Here is a 22149-nt window from a genome sequence, read left to right as displayed (position 1 = left end):
AAGAGGAGCGGAGATGAGTTTAATAATACTCTATGTGAACTGTGTTGTGCAAGATTATGGGGCCGTTTGGCCAAGCTTAAAAAAAGTGATTCCATGCTTAAAGTAAAGAAATGGAGTAGAAGTGAGAAGTAAATAAGTTAATGGGGGTGTTTGGTTTTCAGGAGCAGAAGCTGCTTCTAGCTTCTGCTTCTTTTGACCCGTTTGTGTAAATAAGCAGAAGCATTTTTAAGAAGCTGAGAATGCTAACTTCTCTCTCACAGCTTCTGCTTCTTTTCCAAACACTTTATTAACTTTTTTACTTCTCACTTCTAATCCACTTCTTCACTTTAAGCACGGAATCACTTTTTTTAAGCTTGGCCAAACGGCCCCAATAAAGTGTTTGGAAAAAAAGCAGAAGCTGTGAGAGAGAAGCTAGCATTCTCAGCTTCTTAAAAGTGCTTCTACTTCTTTACACAAACGGGTCAAGAAAAGCAGAAGTCAGAAGCAGAATTTGCTTCCGGTTCCCAAACAGCCCCTGTAAGTATCGTTTTCCTAGGGGAGGGCTCTTATTTTTTTTATTTACTGCGGGTGGGGCCCTTTGTTGTTTACACATGTGCTCTAGAGATATTAATACACCTTATTGCATTCTGAAAATATTTTCAAGGATTATTATCATCAGAAAATATTTATTATATCTTCGGGTAAAACCAGAGTCAATTTACTAAAAATTGTAATGAAAATATAATGCTCTAATATCATTGAAAGCGAAGCTAAACTGATGCTTCAACGACAAGTTCGCATTGCATCATGATAAAGTTTCTTCCATACTTGTCATTTGCTCGTGAGTTGCGTTTTGTTATCACTCACCATACACTATTTTAATATGACACAAAATACTTTTTGATTTCTTCTACTAGTATTATTACGTGAGTTTCCTTGTTCTTCTCAGCTAATTAGATGCTTTGTTTAACATTGTTTATGATTTCTTATATGCAATCGTGGTTTATGATATTAGATTTAATAGGTGTTTGTTGCAGTTTATTCTATAATATAGTAACTTATTTTGAGGTAATTATTTATTGAGACATGGGTTTAACACGTAATTGAAATATCTATCGGAGCGTTATTTTATAAAATATTTTAAATTTTTTATTCTTCTGAATAAAATTTTAAATATAAAGTTTGTATAGAAGAATTATTCCCAAATTATAAGATTTACTTTTCTTGCCTTATATAAATATCATTGAAGAACAACATAAAGATATTAATGAGCTTTCATCTTATTCTTTTCTCCGAAAATAATTTTTGAAACCCACTATAAGGAGAGCAATCAGACGTAACTAAAAACTGACGAGTGCAAAAGGGTTGGGTGCTCTGCTCTAAAATACTCCAAATAATTTTTTGTCCTAAACAATCAGTACAAATCAGCGCAAATTAATTTTGTTCCTTCACTTTATAATCATGATTAGTTCCTACGGGCATTTTATTGGCGAACTAAACAAACGAGTCAAATAATACACCCAGATCAAACCAAACTAAACAATACGAAATTGCAAATTTGCAATTTCAGTCCTTTTTCTAAATAAATCAGTTCGAGACTTCATAGTCCTTCAAATGGGCTGAGTCAAAAACTAAAAGGAAAATCTGAATGGGCTGGTATATAATAAACAAAAAATCTTATTGGGCTTATCTCATCATGTAAACAAAACTCAGTCTAACAAACTCATAACCAAAAGCCCAATACATCTCATACTATTCAACGCTATATAAATGTATCATCTTCCACTCTCCGAGTCTTCGCCTACAACAAACCCAAAATTTGTACCTGCTCAAAGAAACATCACTGTATTTGACAAAACCAACATGGAAACCCAAATTCAATGCAAAACCCACATCAAATATTGAAAAAATATTGGAACTCGCAGTAATTTGAATTAAATTATCAAGAATCTTGATCCGGGGTGAAAGATGGTGCTGTGGGAGATCACATTGGCAACTGCTTATTTTTTAGGTCTTAAAAGAACTTACAAGATTGCCCTCAAGATGCAGCGGAGGCTTGTTTCTGCTAAACATCCCAGGACCCGTCAGTTTGTTTACAGGTACATCCCTATCTGTCTATGTTTACATATTGTTTTGTGTGTGTGTGAGAGAGGGAGGGAGGGAGGGAGGGAGGGAGAGGGGGAGGGGGAGGGGGAGGGAGGAGAGAATGGTGTTGATAGTTTTTCGATGTATGTAACCAGGGGTGTAGGGTTTAAGAGGCAAGTGCTAAATAGTTGATGCTTCTATATAAAATTGATTTTGTGGGCGCCTTTTAGCTGATAAGATGTAGATATTACAAAGATGTATCCGGTGCACAAGGCATGAAAAGGTCCTTGTGTATGCAACATTACCCTAATCTTAATAGATGATTGAGTATCACGCCAACTCGCCAAGTATGGCCTTAGTTAGACGTGAGATAAACATGTTAGTTATGCTAATGCGGAAGCGCTTTGTATGATTTTTGGTGATTGCTGCGAGTAATGTAAGTTTTGCTTATATTAACGGTGGTTTTGAACTTGTTGCCCTAAATGAGAAGTGTCCGCTTTAATATGAGGTTTTGACTTCTAATGTTGGTAGTGGCAACTTTCATGATCAAATGATGGTTCGGGACGTGGAATTTAGGATGTCTTAGTGAATTCCGTTTTTTGTGGTAAGAATTTCGTAGCATCTTAAAAACCTTGATACATAAAAGTCCTAGTTTGAACTCATTTGCCTTTATAGTGACGCATTGTACCCACCTTGGTCTTCTTCTGTTGAATTTTTTCACGGGCTCAGAACTTTGTGCTGTAATGTTACTGGTTTTCCGTTTTCCTTTGATCGATAATATTTCCATACCTATATTTTAGGAGTTTGGTTTGATCGGAAAGCTAACTGTTGTATGGTATTAAAAAGATTTATTTCACCCATAGAAAATACATTTCATAAATAATTGATCATGAAAAAATGTAAGAACTCAATTGAATTATTATTACGCCAGAGCTATATCCGTATAGTTAGGGTTTTATTTAGATGTATTAATGGTGCTTGGTATTGACAAATTATGAATGGATTATTACTGTGAAACAAATGGAGTCTAAACTATGTAAATCTGGGAAAGGCATCACAGAAGCGTTTAATGATCGCCGCTTATGTAAGTGTATCCATTTACGGTCCTCCGCTGAACCAGTACGAATAATGTTTGGCTACAATATAAACCTACCATGATGCTGGTTGAATGAATTACTACATATTTGGGTCTCAGGATCCCGTTTAAGCATGTAATCCCATACAAGAGCTCCCTTCACTGGAATATAGAGTAATCGTTAACTTGCAGCTATACAGTATAAGTCACCTGGATCTGCTGGATTGGTTGGATTTTCCCATTAAAGACATGTCATATAACTTCTGCTCCTATGTAGTACCTATGTTACCCGGACTCTTCAACTTTGCCCTTATACCCCTGTCGATCGGACATGACATGGGTGTGGGTGTGGGAATGGGATCTGGGTCGGATCCTTCAATTGAAAACCGGACATTTCGATTTCCAGCAGTATAGTTCAAAATGATTTACAAGCCTCACAATAACTTGTTTTCAGCAAGGGATGCCTATAAATTACTACTATTTCCATGCTATTCTTTTGATTTATGCTATAAGTTTAAAATAAACAATTAGTATATGTCTTTATATTAGTAGAAGACCCTATTAAAAATTTATAATATATAAAGTGTAGGTATAAATATGATATCACATATGTAAAGGTTATATGCCGAATCCCCGTATCCATGTCCAATTCCGGATCCATATCCATGAATCCTAATTTTTAAGAAATTAAGGGTCTGACACTTGGATCTGCACCCGTGTCCGACACCCATACCCGAGTCCGGGTAACTTAGTGTAGTACCGCTGTCCTTCCTGCAATAAAGCATTCTTCATTCTCTCCAGCTTTGATTTATGGTAGTGCTGCCAGTCTGCCACTTGTGGATGGAATTTGCCGAGTGACCCGACCACTTTCTAAATCCTCGAAGGAAAGCCGTATTAAATCCCTTGTATTAAACCAGAGGGCTTCAAGTGTTTTTTTTTGGTTGTTAATCGATGTAGTACAATTTTTGGGGGTAAAGGTCCATTTATCACGGATTCAAAGAATGCATTATGCAGAATATATAAAGAAAAGAACACTTTCCCATCCGCGTACAGTTTATTCCTTTTTCTTTTGCCTTTTGGATTAGAAATGCATTATTTACATGTGTCACATGAGAATAAACTAATCGGCAGTGGTAAATGCATTTTATGGTTTTGAAAAATGTATTCCACAAGTTGTATATGTGTTGCACATGCTGTAAAATGCACCAACTGCACGTTCAATATGGTCCAGGGTGTCCCCAAAATCTGCTAAATAAGCACACATCTAGCTTCTTATTTTCTCTATAATTTTAGGTGCGCAAATGATTGAATTGATGCATGAACCTAATTCTGCCTTAGCATAAATTGAAGTTTTTCATAATGAACAGATAGAATTATCAAAGGAAAATTAGTTAAAAGAACACAAGTAGTGAGGCTTGTAAAATTTCACACGAAATAAGGCTTTAGCTGGAGTACAAGAATCAGCAGTATATTAAGAACCATATCAGATTAATTGCAAGGGTTTCTTGTCAGTTCAATAATTATTTATAAATATTGGATGAATGTAACACGATAAGACTGTCTATTTGATTGAAGTTTTGTCCCTTTATTTCTCTTTCTTTTGAAAATTGTAAGTTTATGTATTGGTATGGGTAATTGAAGGAAACATTAATTGCTCGCTTTACTTCTGACAACACACTTGTATCATTCATTTCGTGCAATATGAATAGGCTAGTGTATCTGATATAATTTATCAAGATTGGCATAAAGATTTTTTCTCTTGTTTTTTTTATATGTTTTCTAATTAAGTAGATTCTCTTACAAGTTTGTAATAATAATGTTTGTCTTCAAGAAATACTATTAGGCAAATTATGGTAACTTGCAGCTGATGTCTTGCTATCATGTTCCTGGTCCTTCAAAAGACGAGGCAAATAAAGTATATCTTTTTAATAGACGTTTGTTTTGCATCACAGGAGAACACGTGCTGTATTTGATATGGTGGTCAAAGTTCACAGGAATATCCAAGAAAGAGACATAGAAGTTGGTCGGAATGTAGGAAATTGGATCCTCCGGTGGCTGGACAAAATGAAACCATCAGCAGAGATACGCGGAGGACAACCTCCCTCAACTGCCAAGTCCGATACAAGTGTGAAAAAGCAGTTAACCAACTTACCGCACCAGAAAATGCCTGGAGGCCACTCAACATGTAGTGTGAAGAATGGGGATCGAGAATCTGGAAGGCAACTATTTAGCTCCACAAAATCTACATGGCGTAAACAATTTCCTTCTATTACAATGACGATGCCTGGAGTTCCCAGCCAGTACAGGCATATGTCCACATGTGCTCCTCAAGTGTTCAAACCGAATTATGGAGGCTTTGGATCTGAGGGGTTTATCAGGAAGGACATAATGGAGTGGATGGTGCGCAATTAAGATATACAAAATCTCTATTTCCTTTCTTGAGTTATGCTCTGTTGCAAAATACTCGTTTTGACAAGGGAATGTCAGTTACTAGTCATCTGGAGTGCTCGACCAAGACAAGTGCTGTGTTTGCAAGAAAATGTTGTCCTGTAAACATTTCTCTGAAATCTGTTTTTCTACAGTAGTATAGACCATATTTATGGTCAAGCTATCATATAGAGACATTTCAGCCTGTTTTGATATTATCTGATAGATTTATAAAAAAAATTAGACCTTTTCTTTTATACTATGTTTGGCTCATGAAATATTTGGTTAGCTTTGGAACCAGAATGTTTCAATTTGATATTTCGGTTGTGCTATTGTGATTATTCATAATCCGTATGTTACTGTTGGACTAAGATTGGTACTGATACCTGGATTGATCAACGACATAAGAGGCTAAGGTTTCTTTGAGAAGACCTGTCTAACACCTGTGTGAAGTTTGGTTTCTTTGTGTTGTGTTCATATGAAATCTCTTCTTGTATCTGGTTGAATTTCATATGCAGTTGTTTCTTTAGGAAATTATTTTGATAGACGATAGTACATCTCTAATTTATCTTGTTTTGGTTTAGATCAAAAAGCCATGTAAATATTACATAAAAATAAATAAATTATATATTTATTTTATATTTCATAATAATAATTATGCAATAGAAAGTTATTATTAACTCTACCATCAATTTTATACAAAAAGTATTATCATTATAAAATCCCTATTTACTTCTACATAAAAAAAAATATTAAATCATGGTAGCTTAACATAATTTTAATTTTAACATATATATTATCACTATGACACTAAAAAAATTAAAGTAATATTACGTGTTCTAAATTTTTTTCTCAGCTAGTGCCTTGGGGAGAAAAAAATTGAAAACAATTTGGAATTATAGCGGTTAGATAAATCATCACTTTCCACGTATTCACCTTTCTATAGACACGGTAAAAAGCTACGCAATTGGGGATGACGATGATCTGAAACGAAACCCTAATTTTTTAATTTCGGCGATTCAACCTAAATTGTAAGTCTTTCCGTCTCTTTACTTGCTCTCTTAGTAATACCCATTCACTATACACACATATAGACACACAATTACACACAAATTAAGTGTTGATCAAGAAATCTTCTTAACTGTATACCTGATTCAATTTCACAAGCTTCACTGTATTCAATGTGTTCATTTGAGGTTAAAGTTGTTAAATTTATCAGCTAATTGATATAATTTTTGGATGTTGTTTTTTTAGTTTGATATTTTGATGGCAGATTATATTTAAAAATGTGGATTTGTATCTCTCTGATTCGGTGTAATTTAGTGGATATGGGGATTGTATCATAGAGTCTTGTAAATCTAAGCTTATGAACTTTAGATATTGTTGAATTATCTCGTGATGATAGGGGGCTTGTAAGATATATTGGAATTACAGCTTTATTAGGAGAAGTTTTTGCTTCTTTCTTTTCTTTTTGTCGATAATGTTAGTATATTTTTTTTTCATTTTTGTGTAATTCGATGATTTTATGTGAATTCATCTTGATTTTTGTTCAATAATTTGGAAGTAGGTCGGGCATTTTTGTTGACCAATAGGCCTAGCAACTCTGGAATTTTTTTTATGCTGTATATACTGTCTATGTGTATGGTATATAGAAACTAGAATTTGTAATATAGTGAACTTTCATTTGAATTTTCCCACCAGCTTTTCCTGTTGATTAACTTGGAAGCAGATCATGAGTAGTCAGGTCTTTTTGCTTCTCGGGTGATTATAGCTGCAGATCTAAGTGACCCTATACTTGCTATTCATCATTTTTTTTTCTATTTATATCTTTTATTGCACGTCTATAGGCTGGTTGTGGTTTTAAATGTGACTTGTAATATGATGTTGAAGAATTCGAAACAAATAACTGCATTCATAAGAGCGTATTGCTTTTGTCAGCACTTACAGGAGCTGTTATAGATGATTGAATTTGTTGAACATGTCAATACTTTTGTTATTGTAAGTGCCCTTTCCGTTTGTAGTGGAAGATAACTCTGTATCTATCTGTATATGTTTACCAAAGAATGCTAGTATCTCTCTATCTTAAGCTTAAATATGTGCTCCTTCGATATATAATCTGTTTTATTTGTCCTATAGGCATATTTTAATCAGAATATTAGTTTACACACATCACAAGTGTTGGGAAGCTAGTTTGAGTTTATTTTATAGTTTATCAAGAACCAAGTTAAGACCTCATTTGTTAACCCATATTATAATGCATTTTTCATTTGTTGTTTGGTACTTGAAGGAGTATCTCGCCATTTTTTAAAGCATTGTAATGTATACAAGTATCATGTTATGGTGGACAGTGAAACTAGGACATATAGAAAGTGCAAGTATTACAGATTTGCAATATTAGTTGATAAATCTAAGGCCATTGTGATGATTTAATACTGCCTCGGATATATAGAGCGGCGATCATATGATAATGAAGGTAATTTTCCGAAGATCAACATCTAAATTGTGCAACTACTGATCTTAATTCCAAACAAACACATCTTAGTAGAGGTGACAAGGAGCCTACATGTCTATTTGTACTAAAACAATTACAAAGGAGCAACAATTATAATGGTATAGTGATATAAAATAATCCTTGAGACCAATTGCTTGCTCAACTTTCCTTTAGATTATCAGATGATTTGTTGCTTTGTATATTTAATCTTCTTCACTCATGGTGTTTCACAATATTTTGACTTTTGGTGTAATCATCCTCCATTTATCGTGCACATCTTTGATCTTCTTCTAATAACTACAAAATTAAACAAAATACACAACAAGCATAAGAAGAAGAAAAAAGAGTAAAATACTAATTAATTAAATATCACACTAATATTATACAACTAAAAGATGTTGTCAAGTATTCTGGTGACAAAGGGAAAATCACGTTTGCCGAAACATGAAGCATCTACAATGACTAGTGAATGGGAGATCTGGAAATGTAATATAGTAATGCTTAAAAAACTCTACGTTTAGATTGATTGTCAGTGTGCTGTTTCTGGTTTTGTGACATGATGCTTTTGTTTCTTGGCCATGCAAAGCTAAGTAGTTTTCTTATAGTAGCTACATCTGGGCATTTTGTGTACATTCCTTCCTTACTTTTACATGAGTTTATTTGGTAAAATTAATTTTTTTTCTGGAGATGCTAATTTATTCGTTTTGCGACATCCAGACTGGTAGGGAAGTTCTAAATGTTAATTTTGGAATGCAGTGAGTAAAAGCAACAAACACTATGGAATTAGCAGACAGAGCAGTGGGATTTCTCTTATCATTTATTAGCTTGTCAATTTTCACGTATTACACCTTTTGGGTAATCATCCTGGTAAGTTATTTTACTCATCTATATTTGTGTGCTTGTGAAGATTGTTTATCTGACTTTGATTTCTTGATCTTTTAGCCATTTGTTCACGGTGATCATTTCGTGCATAAATACTTTCTACCTCAAGAATATGCGATCCTCATTCCTGTGTTTGCCGGTGTGACGCTCCTAAGCTTCTTGTGTATATTCATTGGATATGTGATGCTAAAATCGAAAAAGAAAAAGGCTTAGAATTCATCTTTCAAGTTTTCGGGTTCTCCTACATATACTGCTTCAAGACATATCTGTCATGTATGTTGTGATCGTATTCGCAGTGTCAAATGTCATCTTTTCTATTTTCTTAGCAATTTGTGGTTTAAATACTTATTTATGCTTGGTTACTCAGCCTCGATACAGTTTTGCTTCATTGAAGACATTTTGGCTGCACTGTAAACCACTAAATTTATAGTTGAGGTTTTTTGAGTTCTCTCAGAGAATGGTTCCGTGATTATACTCAGATGAAAATGAAGGCAGTACAGGGCAACTCTATTAAGTAATATGGAAGTTGCTTAGGATGACATTTTTCGACAATCATCAAATCACAATGACTAAATTGGAGGTCTCCTTCCACCGTTGTATTTGCTGAAATCCAGATTCCAGAAGTTCATTATCACATTGTAGCGGGTGCAGGTCTTTTTCCTTTTTCAAATCTGGATATTCCCACAGTGCTACAGGGTTGTTATTATGATTATAAAAATCGGAAATCGGGGTTAATCGATGGAAGTGCTAATTCAGCGCTGATTCAAGATTAATTGGAGGATCAGGATTAATCGGCGGGATTTATGAGATTGAAAATCGGATAAATTATAGTATTATAATAAAAGTTAATATATTAGTTTAATTTATTATATGATATATTTCATTTAAGAAGAATTTATAGTAATTAATTGGATGTTAAAAATTGAATTGGGCAAAAACTTTGCAGAGGATTAATCAGCCGAATAGAAGACTTTTAGAATCAATTTGTGAGAGGTGATGGATGAGTTCCAGTACAATATTTGAGCAAATAAATTATCAAATCTAATATGTTAACAATATTTTACGGGAGCCACCGATGCAACAAAAGTTACAAAACTTAAAATCTGATTCTGAACAATTTTTTGAACCACCAACTCTAAAATCAGAATGCAGCACATACAAACGATCACAAGATAGAGTGGATTTGTTTCAAAAGATTACAATAAACATACCTGAAATGTTAAAAAGTTGCAGCATGTAAGAATCAAATCCAATAATTATCAAAAGCAGCTGAAGTTGTAGCTAGTGAAAACTCCTGAAAACTAATCCTGCCATCTCCATCAGTATCAGCTTCTCTAATCACCCCTCTCAACTCCTCAGCAGTCGACGCATGACCAAGTAGAGCCAACTCTCCCACGGTAATAAATCCATTTCCATCTGGATCAAACATCCTGAAAAGCTGCCTCAGTTGATCCTTTGCACAAGGAGACTTCTCAGGCAAAAGCTGCGGTGCCACAAATCCCACAAACTCCAAAAAGCTGCGAAAAAGAGTGCTAAAGTGCCATGTGTCATAATGTGACATGACACTCTTGTTGGCTCTCCATTGGAGTGGAAGGAGTGCCAAGCAAAATTGCCAACTTTTGGCACCCTCCTAAAATAGGGAAAAAAATGTATATATCACCATAAAGATATATAGTTTCTTATCTTATTATACTTGTACTTGTTTAAATATTTGGCAATTTTGGGTGTCAACCATTAAGGCAAATTTTTATATAAAAGTTGTCAAAAGTACAAATGACAGAGAAAATAAAATAGTGATACTTTTGATGATTTGTCATTTTAAGCAACTTTAGTTAGCACCCCAATTGGAGATGCTCTTAGTATCAACGTTTCCAGCTGATCACTACTCAGGTTCCAATTCAGAGTGATGGTAACAATGAGCCGAGCTCAATCCGAATGATCGTAACAATCGGAGTTCAGTAATATGCTCACCATCTTATCTCAAATGTTCATTGTTGCTACCCATAATTTACAATAAAAACGTCACCCTTCACTTTAAACCACCAACAAAAACAAAGATTATGGCTCTACAATGCATATAATTTCTTTTTGTGTTGTGGACTTGATTCAATGAATGATCCTAATTTTGTTTAAAGTTGACAAAGCAATGGGATGAGGAACATAGAAAGCCCGTGTTTTTATTCAGAGGTAATTGCATATTGCACTTCACTACTTTCGTTCAAAAACGATTTTATACCTTACATGAATAATTCAGATCACATCCCATTAATCCCATTACTTTAGATCGCTTAATCACTTTACACCTCTTTCATTATATATATATAAATGTGTGTCATTAACATTAAAAATCGAGGGTCGGCTCAACAATAAAATAAAATTAGTAACCGCTTAGTACCCCACATATATAAGAGCCAAAATTTTTATACCCCTTTATATATATACACATAAATATTAGTATTTGTTTTTATGAAAAAAGATTATATAAAAAATGTTGAAAACAAAATTCTACAAAAAACTAACATCAAATTATATATTTTATATATAACAAGCGTAAGGGAGATAATTTGGTCACATGGTCACATGGTCCAAAAGTTTATCATCCGTTGGATCGTATATTAAACAAATAAGCACCGTTAGATTAGAAGAATATTAACTTCTAATTCTATAAGGCAACTGATATCTACTTGCATGTTTATAACTCCTATTCTGAATCCAAAACAAATTCTGTCTTTCACATGTTTATGATTTTTTTTAATCCAAAATAAATATTTAATTGAAAATTTTAATTGATTATTTATAAATTAAATTCTTTCACACCATTTACAATATAATTAAAAAGCTTATAAATAATTATAAACTCCCGTGCAAGGCGCGGGCTATAAGCTATTAGTATTAAAAATATAAGCTAGATGTACTTTTAAGAAATTTAAAAAGTAGAACAGCATTAATACTCTGAATGATAGGTGCGAAATCTCTATTTTCAAAGATAAATGAATATTTTGTTGCATTTGGATGGTTGGCGATTCCTTCCTATGTTCTTTTCATTTCTATACAATTTCCATTTTGAGATGTCCCGTCATTTTTATACATTTCAAAAATATTAGTTTTTAATAATATAAAACACCATCATATCCACTTCTTTCTTCCGTTATCTCTATTCTATAATAATATAAAATAGGAAAATGTTATATTCAGAGCAAAGTTTTTATTTTCAGAGCAAACAAACATGAAAATACAAAACTGACCCCGTGCATACACAATAACAACAAATGAAGAAAAAAACCGTGAAGCGTAATTTCATCTTTTCATGTTTTTTTAACTCTGGATATAAAAATTTGCTCTAGATATAATATTTCCCAAATAGGAAAATACCGTTACACCCACAACTTTTCTCTACCATCTCAAATATATAATTAAATGCAAATTGGTACCACCACTTTGCCTAATTTTAATCTAACTTTTATCATTTTTTACACATTTTCTTGGTTTCCGTGTCCCAACCCAATGTATACAATTAGTTGGGACGGAGGGAATATAAATTTATCATAAAATGTGCTCATGAAGATAATCGATATATCAAACGTTCTGTTTCCAGAGATTTAAGAATTTATAAGTGTTAGAATATAAGATCCTGGAAAGGGCCTTTCTCTAACACCTTGAGGTTTTAGAGTAACTGGTTCCTTGACATGGTATCAGAGCGAGGTTGGCAGAGGACTCAGGTTCGATCCCTGCCACCCCCAATATTCTCACGATTTATAGTGGCACGAATGGCAAATTAATGCTCCAAAGATGAGCGCCCGTGATCCACTCTTCGACCCATAAATGGGTTCTCGAGTGAGGGGGAATGTTAGAATATAAGATCCTGGAAAGGGCCTTTCTCTAACACCTTGAGGTTTTAGAGTAACTGGTTCCTTGACAATAAGTATGAATTTACATAAAATTTAATTATTTTTACATAATTCCTACCTTTTAATATATTTAATTCGTGTAAGAAAATTGAGGTATTATTTAATTATAAAAATAAATAAATAAATTATCATCTTCTTGAAAGATATTTAGAATATAAATTTTCTAACATTTTTTTATATTTTTTCTTTTATGGAAACAAATATTAATATTGTCTTGACCATCGATTTTATTAAGATCACGTTAAAAGTATATAAAAACGTAATTGATTTCAATATTAACCCAAATTGTGGGATTTAATCTTCCATAAACTTGATTCACCTCCAAGTCTATCTCACTCGAAGGGCGGTATAGGTTGGAGGATTATTCTTTATACAGTAGCTCCATCATAGCTCATCGATTTTAAGACTTATTATTAGGTGTTACTCCCTCCATCCCCTCAATTGTTTACATTGGAGGGGAACACGGAGACCAAGACAATATATGAAAAATGAGTAAAGTTAGATGAAAAGTGGGTAAAGTGGTGGGACCTATCAATATTTAATAATAGATTTGAGATAGTGGAGGAAAGTAATGGGTGTAATAGTAGTTTTTATTGTTAAATATGAGATAGTAGGGGAAGATAGTAGTTGTAATGATGGGAAAAACTTACTATTTATAGTAACGTAAAGAAATGAGAGGGACATCCCAAAATAATAACTGTAAAGAAATGAGAGGGACAGAGGGAGTACTCATTACAAAATCCATAAAAAAATGTTTTTATTTAAAATAATTTTTCAATAATGAATAGATGTGTTTGGGTTAATATTTTAATTATGTAGATTAAATATATATTTTATGTAACATTTAAAATAAGATTTTAATAGTTAAATCCGTCAAAAACTAATTAAGAATTCGACTAAAGAAATATAATAATGGAGCACGGTTGGATAACTCAGTGGTTAAGAGTTTATCCTCTGTCGGATTTATATGGGTCTCAAAATTAATTAAACACATGCAATAAAACATCCAAGTATGAGCACGATTGAATAGCCCAAATGGTGGGTTTATCCTCTATTGTCCTGGGTGGGTTCGATGACCAAATTTTTAATGTTTATATATTTCTTGAAAAAAATTTAAAAATAAGTTATAGAGTTATACTTTATATGAGTCTTGAATGTGTGTTTAGACCACCATCACAAACATAAAAAATTGAATAGGACATAATGAATATTCCCTCCGTCTCTTATTACTTTTCCTGTTTGCATTGAACACGTTTGCCAACGCAAATTTTCTATCGTTAATATCTTTAGTTTCATATTAGTATTAAATATAAAAATTTTATCGTATTAAAATACTCATAAATACGAATTCAACAAGATCACTCGTGACTATATTTGGTTTTATAGATTTGACGTAAATTAATTATTTGTCTCATGTTGTGAACAGTACCGACATTTCAAATAAGAGTATAAAATACAATGGTATTCAAATATTGTTTGATTTTTTATGTATTCAATAACATGTGGATTATGAAGGATTTGCGAGTATATTTTATGATTTTAAAAATCTCTACGAAATCTATAAGATTCTAATATTTGTGCTAAAATCTGGCAGATTCTGTAAGATTTAAATCAATCTGCTCCGAATCAAAATCAACTAATATCTCTAGACTAATCTTTATCTATAAAATCTGTTGAAATCTGGGTTGAAGACAATCATCTCTATTTTCTCTTTTCATTTTAAAAGCAGATTAAGGATCTAGGCCAGAAAAAATGTCTGGGATATATCAGGCGACGTCGGACATGGGGTCTGCGGCAAATGGTGCAATCATGAACCAGAACTCCCAGAGTCCAGTAAGTCATGCTTATCTATCATTTCTTGTATGCCAGAAATTAAACAACTAAATGCGTACTTAGTGTGTATATAAATGGTATATAATATTGTATGCATTTTGCATATTAGTTTTTAAGTTGATATTATTTAATCACAGGGAGAAGAAAGTGCCCAACCGCCATTGAAGAGAATGCGTGAGACCGGTAGTAGCTCAGGACCCAACAAGAAAGACTCCAAGAAAAGCTCTCGCAGGCACTCATTCCATCAGAAACGGGCTATGGAATCGTACATAATTTATTTAAATTAATCTATATTATTACCATGTGAAAATTGACTTCGACTTATGTTTTCCTATGAAATTTGTTCAATTAAAGACAAAAGTTAAATTTGTATATCTAGATTAAAGTAAAACTACAATTTATTGATATATTAAGTACATCTAATACTTTCAATAATAATTTTTAATATCTATTCACAGGTTTTTCCAAATACGTCAACACCCTGGTCACGAAGAAAGACGTCGGCTTAGTCATGATTTGGGTCTCGAACCGAGTCAAGTCAAATTCTGGTTTCAGAACAAGCGAACACAGATGAAGGTAGAGTTCGGACCACCACAAGAATAATAACTAATTTGATGTTGATGAAAGGAAATTTTGTAGTTATTAATAATTTTAATATATATAATTTGATATTACAGGTTCTGCAGGATAAAAATGACAGTGGTTCACTGGAGAGTGAAAATCAGAGGTTGACAGAATTGAAAAACAAAATGCTAGCCGCACTGAGAAACATTGAATGCATTCGCTGTTCAGGAGATCTGAAAAAGGTGGATTCTGAAACACATCAGCTTCAGCTCGAGAATGCTCGGCTAAGAGCGGAGGTATATATAAGTTTATGTTCTATTTTTACGAGAGTAACAATTACTAGCATATAAATATATATCATAAACACTAATTATGCTAATCATCTTAATTTGAAAGTGCAATTAATAACTTGGAATACCTCAAATGAATGTATTTTCAGCACGAGAAAGTTTCTGCTATTGCCTCAAGCATGAGAGAGAACCCAGATTTCTGACAACACTGGCCTTCTATGTGCCAGATCATCTGCAGAACCACCATCAGGGCCAGAGTTCCCCTAGCACCACCCTGCAGGCCGGGAAAAATAGCTAATTAATTAGTCAATACTGGGAGGTCCTCTTGGGCACAACATTGGGTCTCTTTTGTTTGTTTTTCTTTCTGAATTGGTTTTATGAAAAATTTATAAGTTTGTGATTGAACTCATATAAGTGTTGGTAATAGTTGTGCCAAAACCTCGTTTCATTCACCTGATTTTATTCAACAAAAAATGAACATCAAATTAGTATTAAAAATAGAGTAAAGTGCACTTTGTGTACTACTTTACTCAAGACACCATTTGTAATACTGTAGTACCAAATCGAGCACTTGCAATATTAATCTTTGTATTTCATTAAATTTTGTTGTATTCCGTTAATTTGGGTTAATTTCGTTAGTAATTTAAGAAGTAAAGTGCACTTTGTGCACTCGCACTTTGCTCAAAAACATCACTTACAGTACTCTAGCTGAAAATTTACATCGAAGTGCGAGTACACAAAATGCACTTTAAGTAAAGCGCGAGTACACAAAGTGCACTTTACTCCTTAAATTACTAACGGAGTTAACCCAAATTAAAAGAATACAACAAAGTGTGAAGAAATATAAAAATTGATATTGCAAGTGCTCGATTTGGAATTACAGTATTACAAATGGTGTCTTGAGTAGAGTAGGAGTACACAAAGTGTACTTTACTCTAAAAAATATAAGCTAGGTGTACTTTTAAGAAATTTAAAAAGTAGAACATTAATACTCTGAATGATTGGTGCGAAATCTCTATTTTCAAAGATATATGAATATTTGTTGCATTTGGCCGGTTGGTGATTACTCCCTCTGTCCTATTCATTTCTATACAATTTTCATTTTGGGATGTCCAATCATTTCTATACATTCCAAAAATAGTAATTTTTGTTAATATAAAACACTATCCATCCACTACTTTTTCCATTATCTCTAATCTATAACAATATATAATGTTACACCCACTATTTTTCTCTACCATCTCAAATATATAATTAAATACAAATTGGTCCCACCACTTTATCTAATTTTTATCTAACTTTTATCATTTTTTACACTTTTTCTTGGCGTCCGTGTCCCAACCCAAGTATACAATTGGTTGGGACGGAGGTAATATAAATTTATGAGAAAATGTGCTCAGAATTTATAGTATGAATTTACATAAAATTTAATTTTTTTTACATAATTTCTACTTTTTAATATTTTTAATTCGTGTAAGAAAATTGAGGTATTATTTAATTATAAAAATAAATAAATAATTTATCATCTTCTTGAAAGATATTTAAAATATAAATTTTATAACATTTTTTTTATATTTTCTTTTATGAAAACAAATACTAATATTGAGTTGACCATCGATTTTATCAAGATTACGTTCAAAGTATATAAAAAATGTAACTGATTTCAATATTAAAGCAGATTGTGGGACTTGGTCTTTCATAAATTTGATTCACTTAGTTCACTTGAATGGAATGGAATGAGTGGAGAATGGAATGTAAAATTATATAGAAGTTTGAAGGATAAAGAAGAAAGTATGAGATAATAGCGACAAAATATGAATGTAGTTAAATTTCTTGTAAGAAAAATCGTAAAGGAACATGATGTGGAAATGGAATGAGCATTCCTTCCAAAACATGTGGGTCAGAATTATAGTTAAAATAGAAGGATTGGAATGATTAAAGGAATGAAATTTAGATACATTTTCTTTGATTAACACCATTTTAGAGTACAAAATTCATTCCATTCACCCTCCATTCCATTCACTCCAAGTGAACACAACCTAAGTGTATCTCACTCGAAGGGCAGTATAGGGAGGACCATTCTTTATATAGTAGCTCCATCATAGCTCATCGACTTATTATTAGATGTTACTCATTACAAAGTCCATACAAAAAAAAAAGTTTTTAGTTAAAATAATTTTTTAATAATCAATAGATGTGTTTGGGTTAATATTTTAATTAGGTAGATTAAATTTATATTTTATGTAACATTTAAAATAAGTTTTTAATAGTTAAGCCCATCAAAACTAATTAAGAATTCGAATAAAGAGATATGATTTAATGAGAATATTTATATGGGTCTTTAAAATAATTAAACACGTGCAATAAAACATCCAAGTATGAGCACGATTGAATAGCCCAAGTGGTGGGTTTTATCCTCCATTGTCTCGGGACACCCGGGTTCGACGACCAAACTTTTAATGTTTAAATATTTCTAGAAAAATTAAAAATAAATTATAGAGTTATACTTTATGAGTCATGAATGCGTGTTTAGACCTCCATCCCACACATAAACAATTGAATAGGACATAATGAATATAAAATAAGATGGTATTCATATATTGTTTGATTTTTTCTGTATTCAATAACATGTGGATTATTAAGGATTTGCGAGTATATTTTATGCTTTTAAAAATCTCTACGAAATCTGTAAGATTCTAAAATTTTGTGCTAAAATCTGGCAGATTCTATAAGATTTAAATCATTCTGATCCGAATCAAAATCAACTAAAATCTCTAGACTAATGTTAATCTATAAAATCTGTTGAAATCTGGGTTGAAGACAATCATCTCTATTTTCTCTTTTCATTTTTAAAGCAGATTAAGGATCTCGGCCAGAAAAAATGTCTGGGATATATCAGGCGACGACAGACATGGGGTCTGCGGCAAATGGTGCAATCATGAACCAGAACTCCCACAGTCCAGTAAGTCATGGTTATCTATCATTTCTTGTATGCCAGAAATTTACAACTAAATGCGTACTTAGTGTGTATATAAATGGTATATAATATTGTATGCATTTTGCATATTAGTTTTTAAGTTGATATTATTTAATCACAGAGAGAAGAAAGTGCACAACCGCCACTGAAGAGAATGCGTGAAACCGGTAGTAGCTCAGGACCCAACAAGAAAGACTCCAAGAAAAGCTCTCACAGTCACAGGCACTCATTCCATCAGAAACGGGCTATGGAATCGTACATAATTTGTTTAAATTTAATCTATATTATTACCATGTGCAAATTTATTTCGACTAATTCTTTCCTATGAAACTTGTTCAATTAAAGACGAAAGATAAATTTGTATGTTATAGTGCTAAATTAAAGTAAAACTTTAAATATAGATATATTAGGTGCATTTTATACTTTCATTATAATTTTTTATATTTGTTCATAGGTTTTTCAAAGTACGTCAACATCCTCGTAATGAAGAAAGACGTCGGCTTAGCCATGATTTGGGTCTCCAACCGAGTCAAGTCAAATTCTGGTTCCAGAACAAGCGAACACAGATGAAGGTAGAGTTTAGACCACCACAACAAGAATAATAACTGATTTGATATTAATTAAGGGAAATTTTGTAATTATAAATATTTTAATATATAATTTGATATTACAGGTCCAACAGGATAAAAATGACAATGGTGCACTGGAGAGCGAAAATCAAAGGATGACAGAATTGAAAAATAAAATGCTAGCCGCATTGAGAAACATTGAATGCATTCGTTGTTCAGGAGATCTGAAAAAGGTGGATTCTGAAACAAATCAGCTTCAGCTCGAGAATGCTCGGCTAAGAGCGGAGGTAAATATAAGTTTATGTTCTATTTTTACGAGAGTAACAACTACTAGCATATAAATATATATCGTTAACACTAATTATACTAAACATCTTAATTTGAAAGTGCAATTAATTACTTTGAATACCTCAAATGAATGTATTTTCAGCATGAGAGAGTTTCTGCTATTGCCTCAAGCATGAGAGAGAACCTAGATGTCTGACAACACCGGCCTTCTATGTGCTAGATCATCTGCAGAACCACCATCGAGGCCAGAGTTAATTGGGACCCGTAGCACCACCCTGCAGGCCGGGAAAAATAGCTAATTAATTAGTCAATACTGGGAGGTCCTCTTAGGCACAACATTGGGTCTCTTTTGTTTGTTTTTCTTTCTGAATTGTTTTTATGAGAAATTTATAAGTTTATGATTGAACTCATATAAGTGTTGGTAATAGTTGTGCCAAAACCTCATTACGTTCACCTGATTTTATTGTTTCTTCTCTATTTATTATGCATGTGATATGAGATATTAACAGTTTTGCCACTACTGTTATAATCAATCATTAAATCCTCATGTACAGGGCGGGTGAAACTGTGATGGCTTATGAACTAACCTTGATAAAGCTTGGTGGTTTATTTTCTAATGTGAATGGCGGTAAAGCAATCAGCCAATCACATGGTTTTATTTTCTACTATAGGTTAGTTCATATTTAAAATAATGGCTTACCTTAAGCTGAGCTCTGACAGGTGACAGCCTATTAAGGGGTATAATCCTTGAACAAGTCAGGGACTCAGGATTATGAGTTAAACCATAGTAATCAAAGATACATATGTAAAATTGTTAAGAAGAGATTTTGAGAATAAATTGGGTGCAGGACAAATTGTAACATTCATTTTCAAATTTGGGGTGTCATCTCTGGTTCAGGGTATAAGAGCATCTCTAGCACCGTTACAAACAAAACAACAGAGACCCAATGTTAAGTTCTTTCTGAATTGTTTTTATAATAAACAATAAACAATTCAATTTTTAAAAATAGGGGCTCTATAGTCTATATTGATTGACAACTCCAACAATAATCCTTGCTTGTGTTCCCTGTTATTATTATAGTATTAAATTCAAATTCTTTTAACAAAAAGATAATAGAAAAAATGTGAGAAATAATGTGCAAAAGGTGAAAGTTGAATATTTAGACCATGTTTGAAAGTCGGAGGCTTGAGGTAAAATTAGAGGTTTGGAGTGTTACAGAGGTTTAAGCATTTCAATCCGCTAATGTTAATGTTTGATAGTTAGCGGATTGAAATAGAGGTTTGGCTCAAAAAGCTAATTTTCAAAAAGCTAATTTGAGGAGCTTTTTGTATTAGAGGTTCGGAATGTGTCATAAAAAGCTATTTGCTAAACAGTTTTACAAAAAACCATTAATTCAATCCGTCAGTCAAAAAATCTATTTCAATCAGTTAGTCAAAAAATCTAACTAATCCACTAACAGTTAATTCCCAAAATGGACTTAAAAATCAAACGAGGAAGGGATGGTATTACCTGTGTTTACGAGGAATGAAAATGGATCCTTGAAATGAACAGGGACTCTGCTAAAGTAAATGTTTGTGCATATTCCCTAAAATTATAGCTCAGGATATCACATAGCTAATCTGCCGCGGAGATGCTTGAAGGACTTGTTAGGAGGAAGGGAGTTCCTCCAAATTCATTCACCCGAACCCAAATTGTAAATTTTAAATAGCAATGAATGGATGGATACCATTTGGAAGTTCACAATTAAGACCATATTACTAAAACCAATATGAGTCACGTAAACCCAAAGAACCAAAAGATGTCAATCAACATGCAGGCCTGATCTGATGCAATACCCTGTTCTGGTCCGACGCCTCCATGCCCTCCCGGAAATGCCACGCAGCATAATGGTAACACTCACACAAAGCAAAACTTCCATTTGTGGAATCGAACCCAGAGGAAAAGAGACAAGACTTGTCTGATTGCTGATATCTTTAACCAGGTTAGAGTATTAATCCTCACGAGAGACACGCCATGTGGAATAAATAATGGCTTACTTGGACAAGGCCTTTCGAAGTGATCCAGGTGAGAGCAGAGGGGGCTTGACTGAATTTTAAACTTTGTTGGGCCTTAAGCCCAGGAGAAGATATGGCCCACAGCCCGGTTGGAAGAAAACCCAGGCGAAGAAGAGCCGACGAGGGGATGAAAGATGCAAACGGGGTAGGAATTAGGCAGGCAATAATGGGTTGTGGGTCGGGTTCGTGTCGGGTCAACATTCGCGTAGTATGTTTTATCCAATCCGAATTTGACCCGAAAATTTTACGCGTACAGGTATCTAACCCGAACACGACTCGGATTTATTTCGGGTTACCCAACACGACCAGAAATGACCCGAAATTTTTGTGCTCTTACATATTCGGTGTGCTTGCCAAGAGATCAAATGAGATGCCTCTCTTTATTATTACCTGCAAAAGCGATCATATACAAGTGCCCAGATTATCCAAAACATAGTATACAAGGCACAGTATCACGTAGATAGCATTAAAACTCGAATCCAGTTGAGATTTATAACATATCAATTTCGAAAACATAAATAGAATACGAACGACAGATTAAAATCGGATTGAGAAGTTAAAGATTCAGAAAAAGATGTTGAAGATTGATAAGATAAAGAGGGATTTTGATTCGGAAGCCAAAAGAAGTGATGAGAGCGAGCAAGAGAGATGCAGCCCCCGCATAGCAGTTGAGACTTGGAGATGTGAAAGGAAAGAAAATGAATAGCTGCTTCTTTAGTTAAGGGT

At 33.3% G+C, this 22149-nt stretch overlaps 3 protein-coding genes and 1 long non-coding RNA gene across 4 annotated transcripts; 3 read left to right on the top strand and 1 right to left on the bottom strand.

Annotated features, from left to right (window-relative positions):
- The first annotated feature begins 1778 nt into the window (after window positions 1-1778).
- On the top strand, window positions 1779-5823 carry LOC108209355 (uncharacterized). Its single transcript, XM_017380212.2, has 2 exons — window positions 1779-2078; window positions 5092-5823. Exons 1-2 carry the CDS (start codon window positions 1948-1950, stop codon window positions 5549-5551), a joined length of 591 nt encoding a protein of 196 aa, XP_017235701.1. The 5' UTR covers window positions 1779-1947; the 3' UTR covers window positions 5552-5823.
- A 615-nt stretch (window positions 5824-6438) lies between these two features.
- On the top strand, window positions 6439-9387 carry LOC108211691 (dolichol-phosphate mannose synthase subunit 2). The gene is made up of 3 exons (XM_017383359.2): window positions 6439-6597; window positions 8814-8924; window positions 9000-9387. Exons 2-3 carry the CDS (start codon window positions 8835-8837, stop codon window positions 9150-9152), a joined length of 243 nt encoding a protein of 80 aa, XP_017238848.1. The 5' UTR covers window positions 6439-6597; window positions 8814-8834; the 3' UTR covers window positions 9153-9387.
- Window positions 9388-9912: 525 nt separating this feature from the next.
- LOC108211709 (uncharacterized) lies at window positions 9913-22133 on the bottom strand. The gene is made up of 4 exons (XR_001805104.2): window positions 20879-22133; window positions 19490-19643; window positions 15663-15808; window positions 9913-10569 (listed from the first exon to the last, which is right to left on the bottom strand). It is a non-coding gene; the product is annotated as an uncharacterized LOC108211709 (long non-coding RNA).
- Window positions 14472-15819, top strand: LOC108211681 (homeobox-leucine zipper protein ROC7-like). The gene is made up of 5 exons (XM_017383348.2): window positions 14472-14680; window positions 14818-14945; window positions 15139-15256; window positions 15358-15540; window positions 15684-15819. Exons 1-5 carry the CDS (start codon window positions 14600-14602, stop codon window positions 15735-15737), a joined length of 564 nt encoding a protein of 187 aa, XP_017238837.1. The 5' UTR covers window positions 14472-14599; the 3' UTR covers window positions 15738-15819.
- Window positions 22134-22149: the final 16 nt, after the last annotated feature.

Source organism: Daucus carota, chromosome 1, assembly GCF_001625215.2.
Source record: "Daucus carota subsp. sativus chromosome 1, DH1 v3.0, whole genome shotgun sequence".
In the NCBI taxonomy this organism is placed as follows: Eukaryota; Viridiplantae; Streptophyta; class Magnoliopsida; order Apiales; family Apiaceae; genus Daucus; species Daucus carota.
Note: the sequence above shows the minus strand (reverse complement) of the source record. Positions and strands in the feature narration are given on the sequence as shown.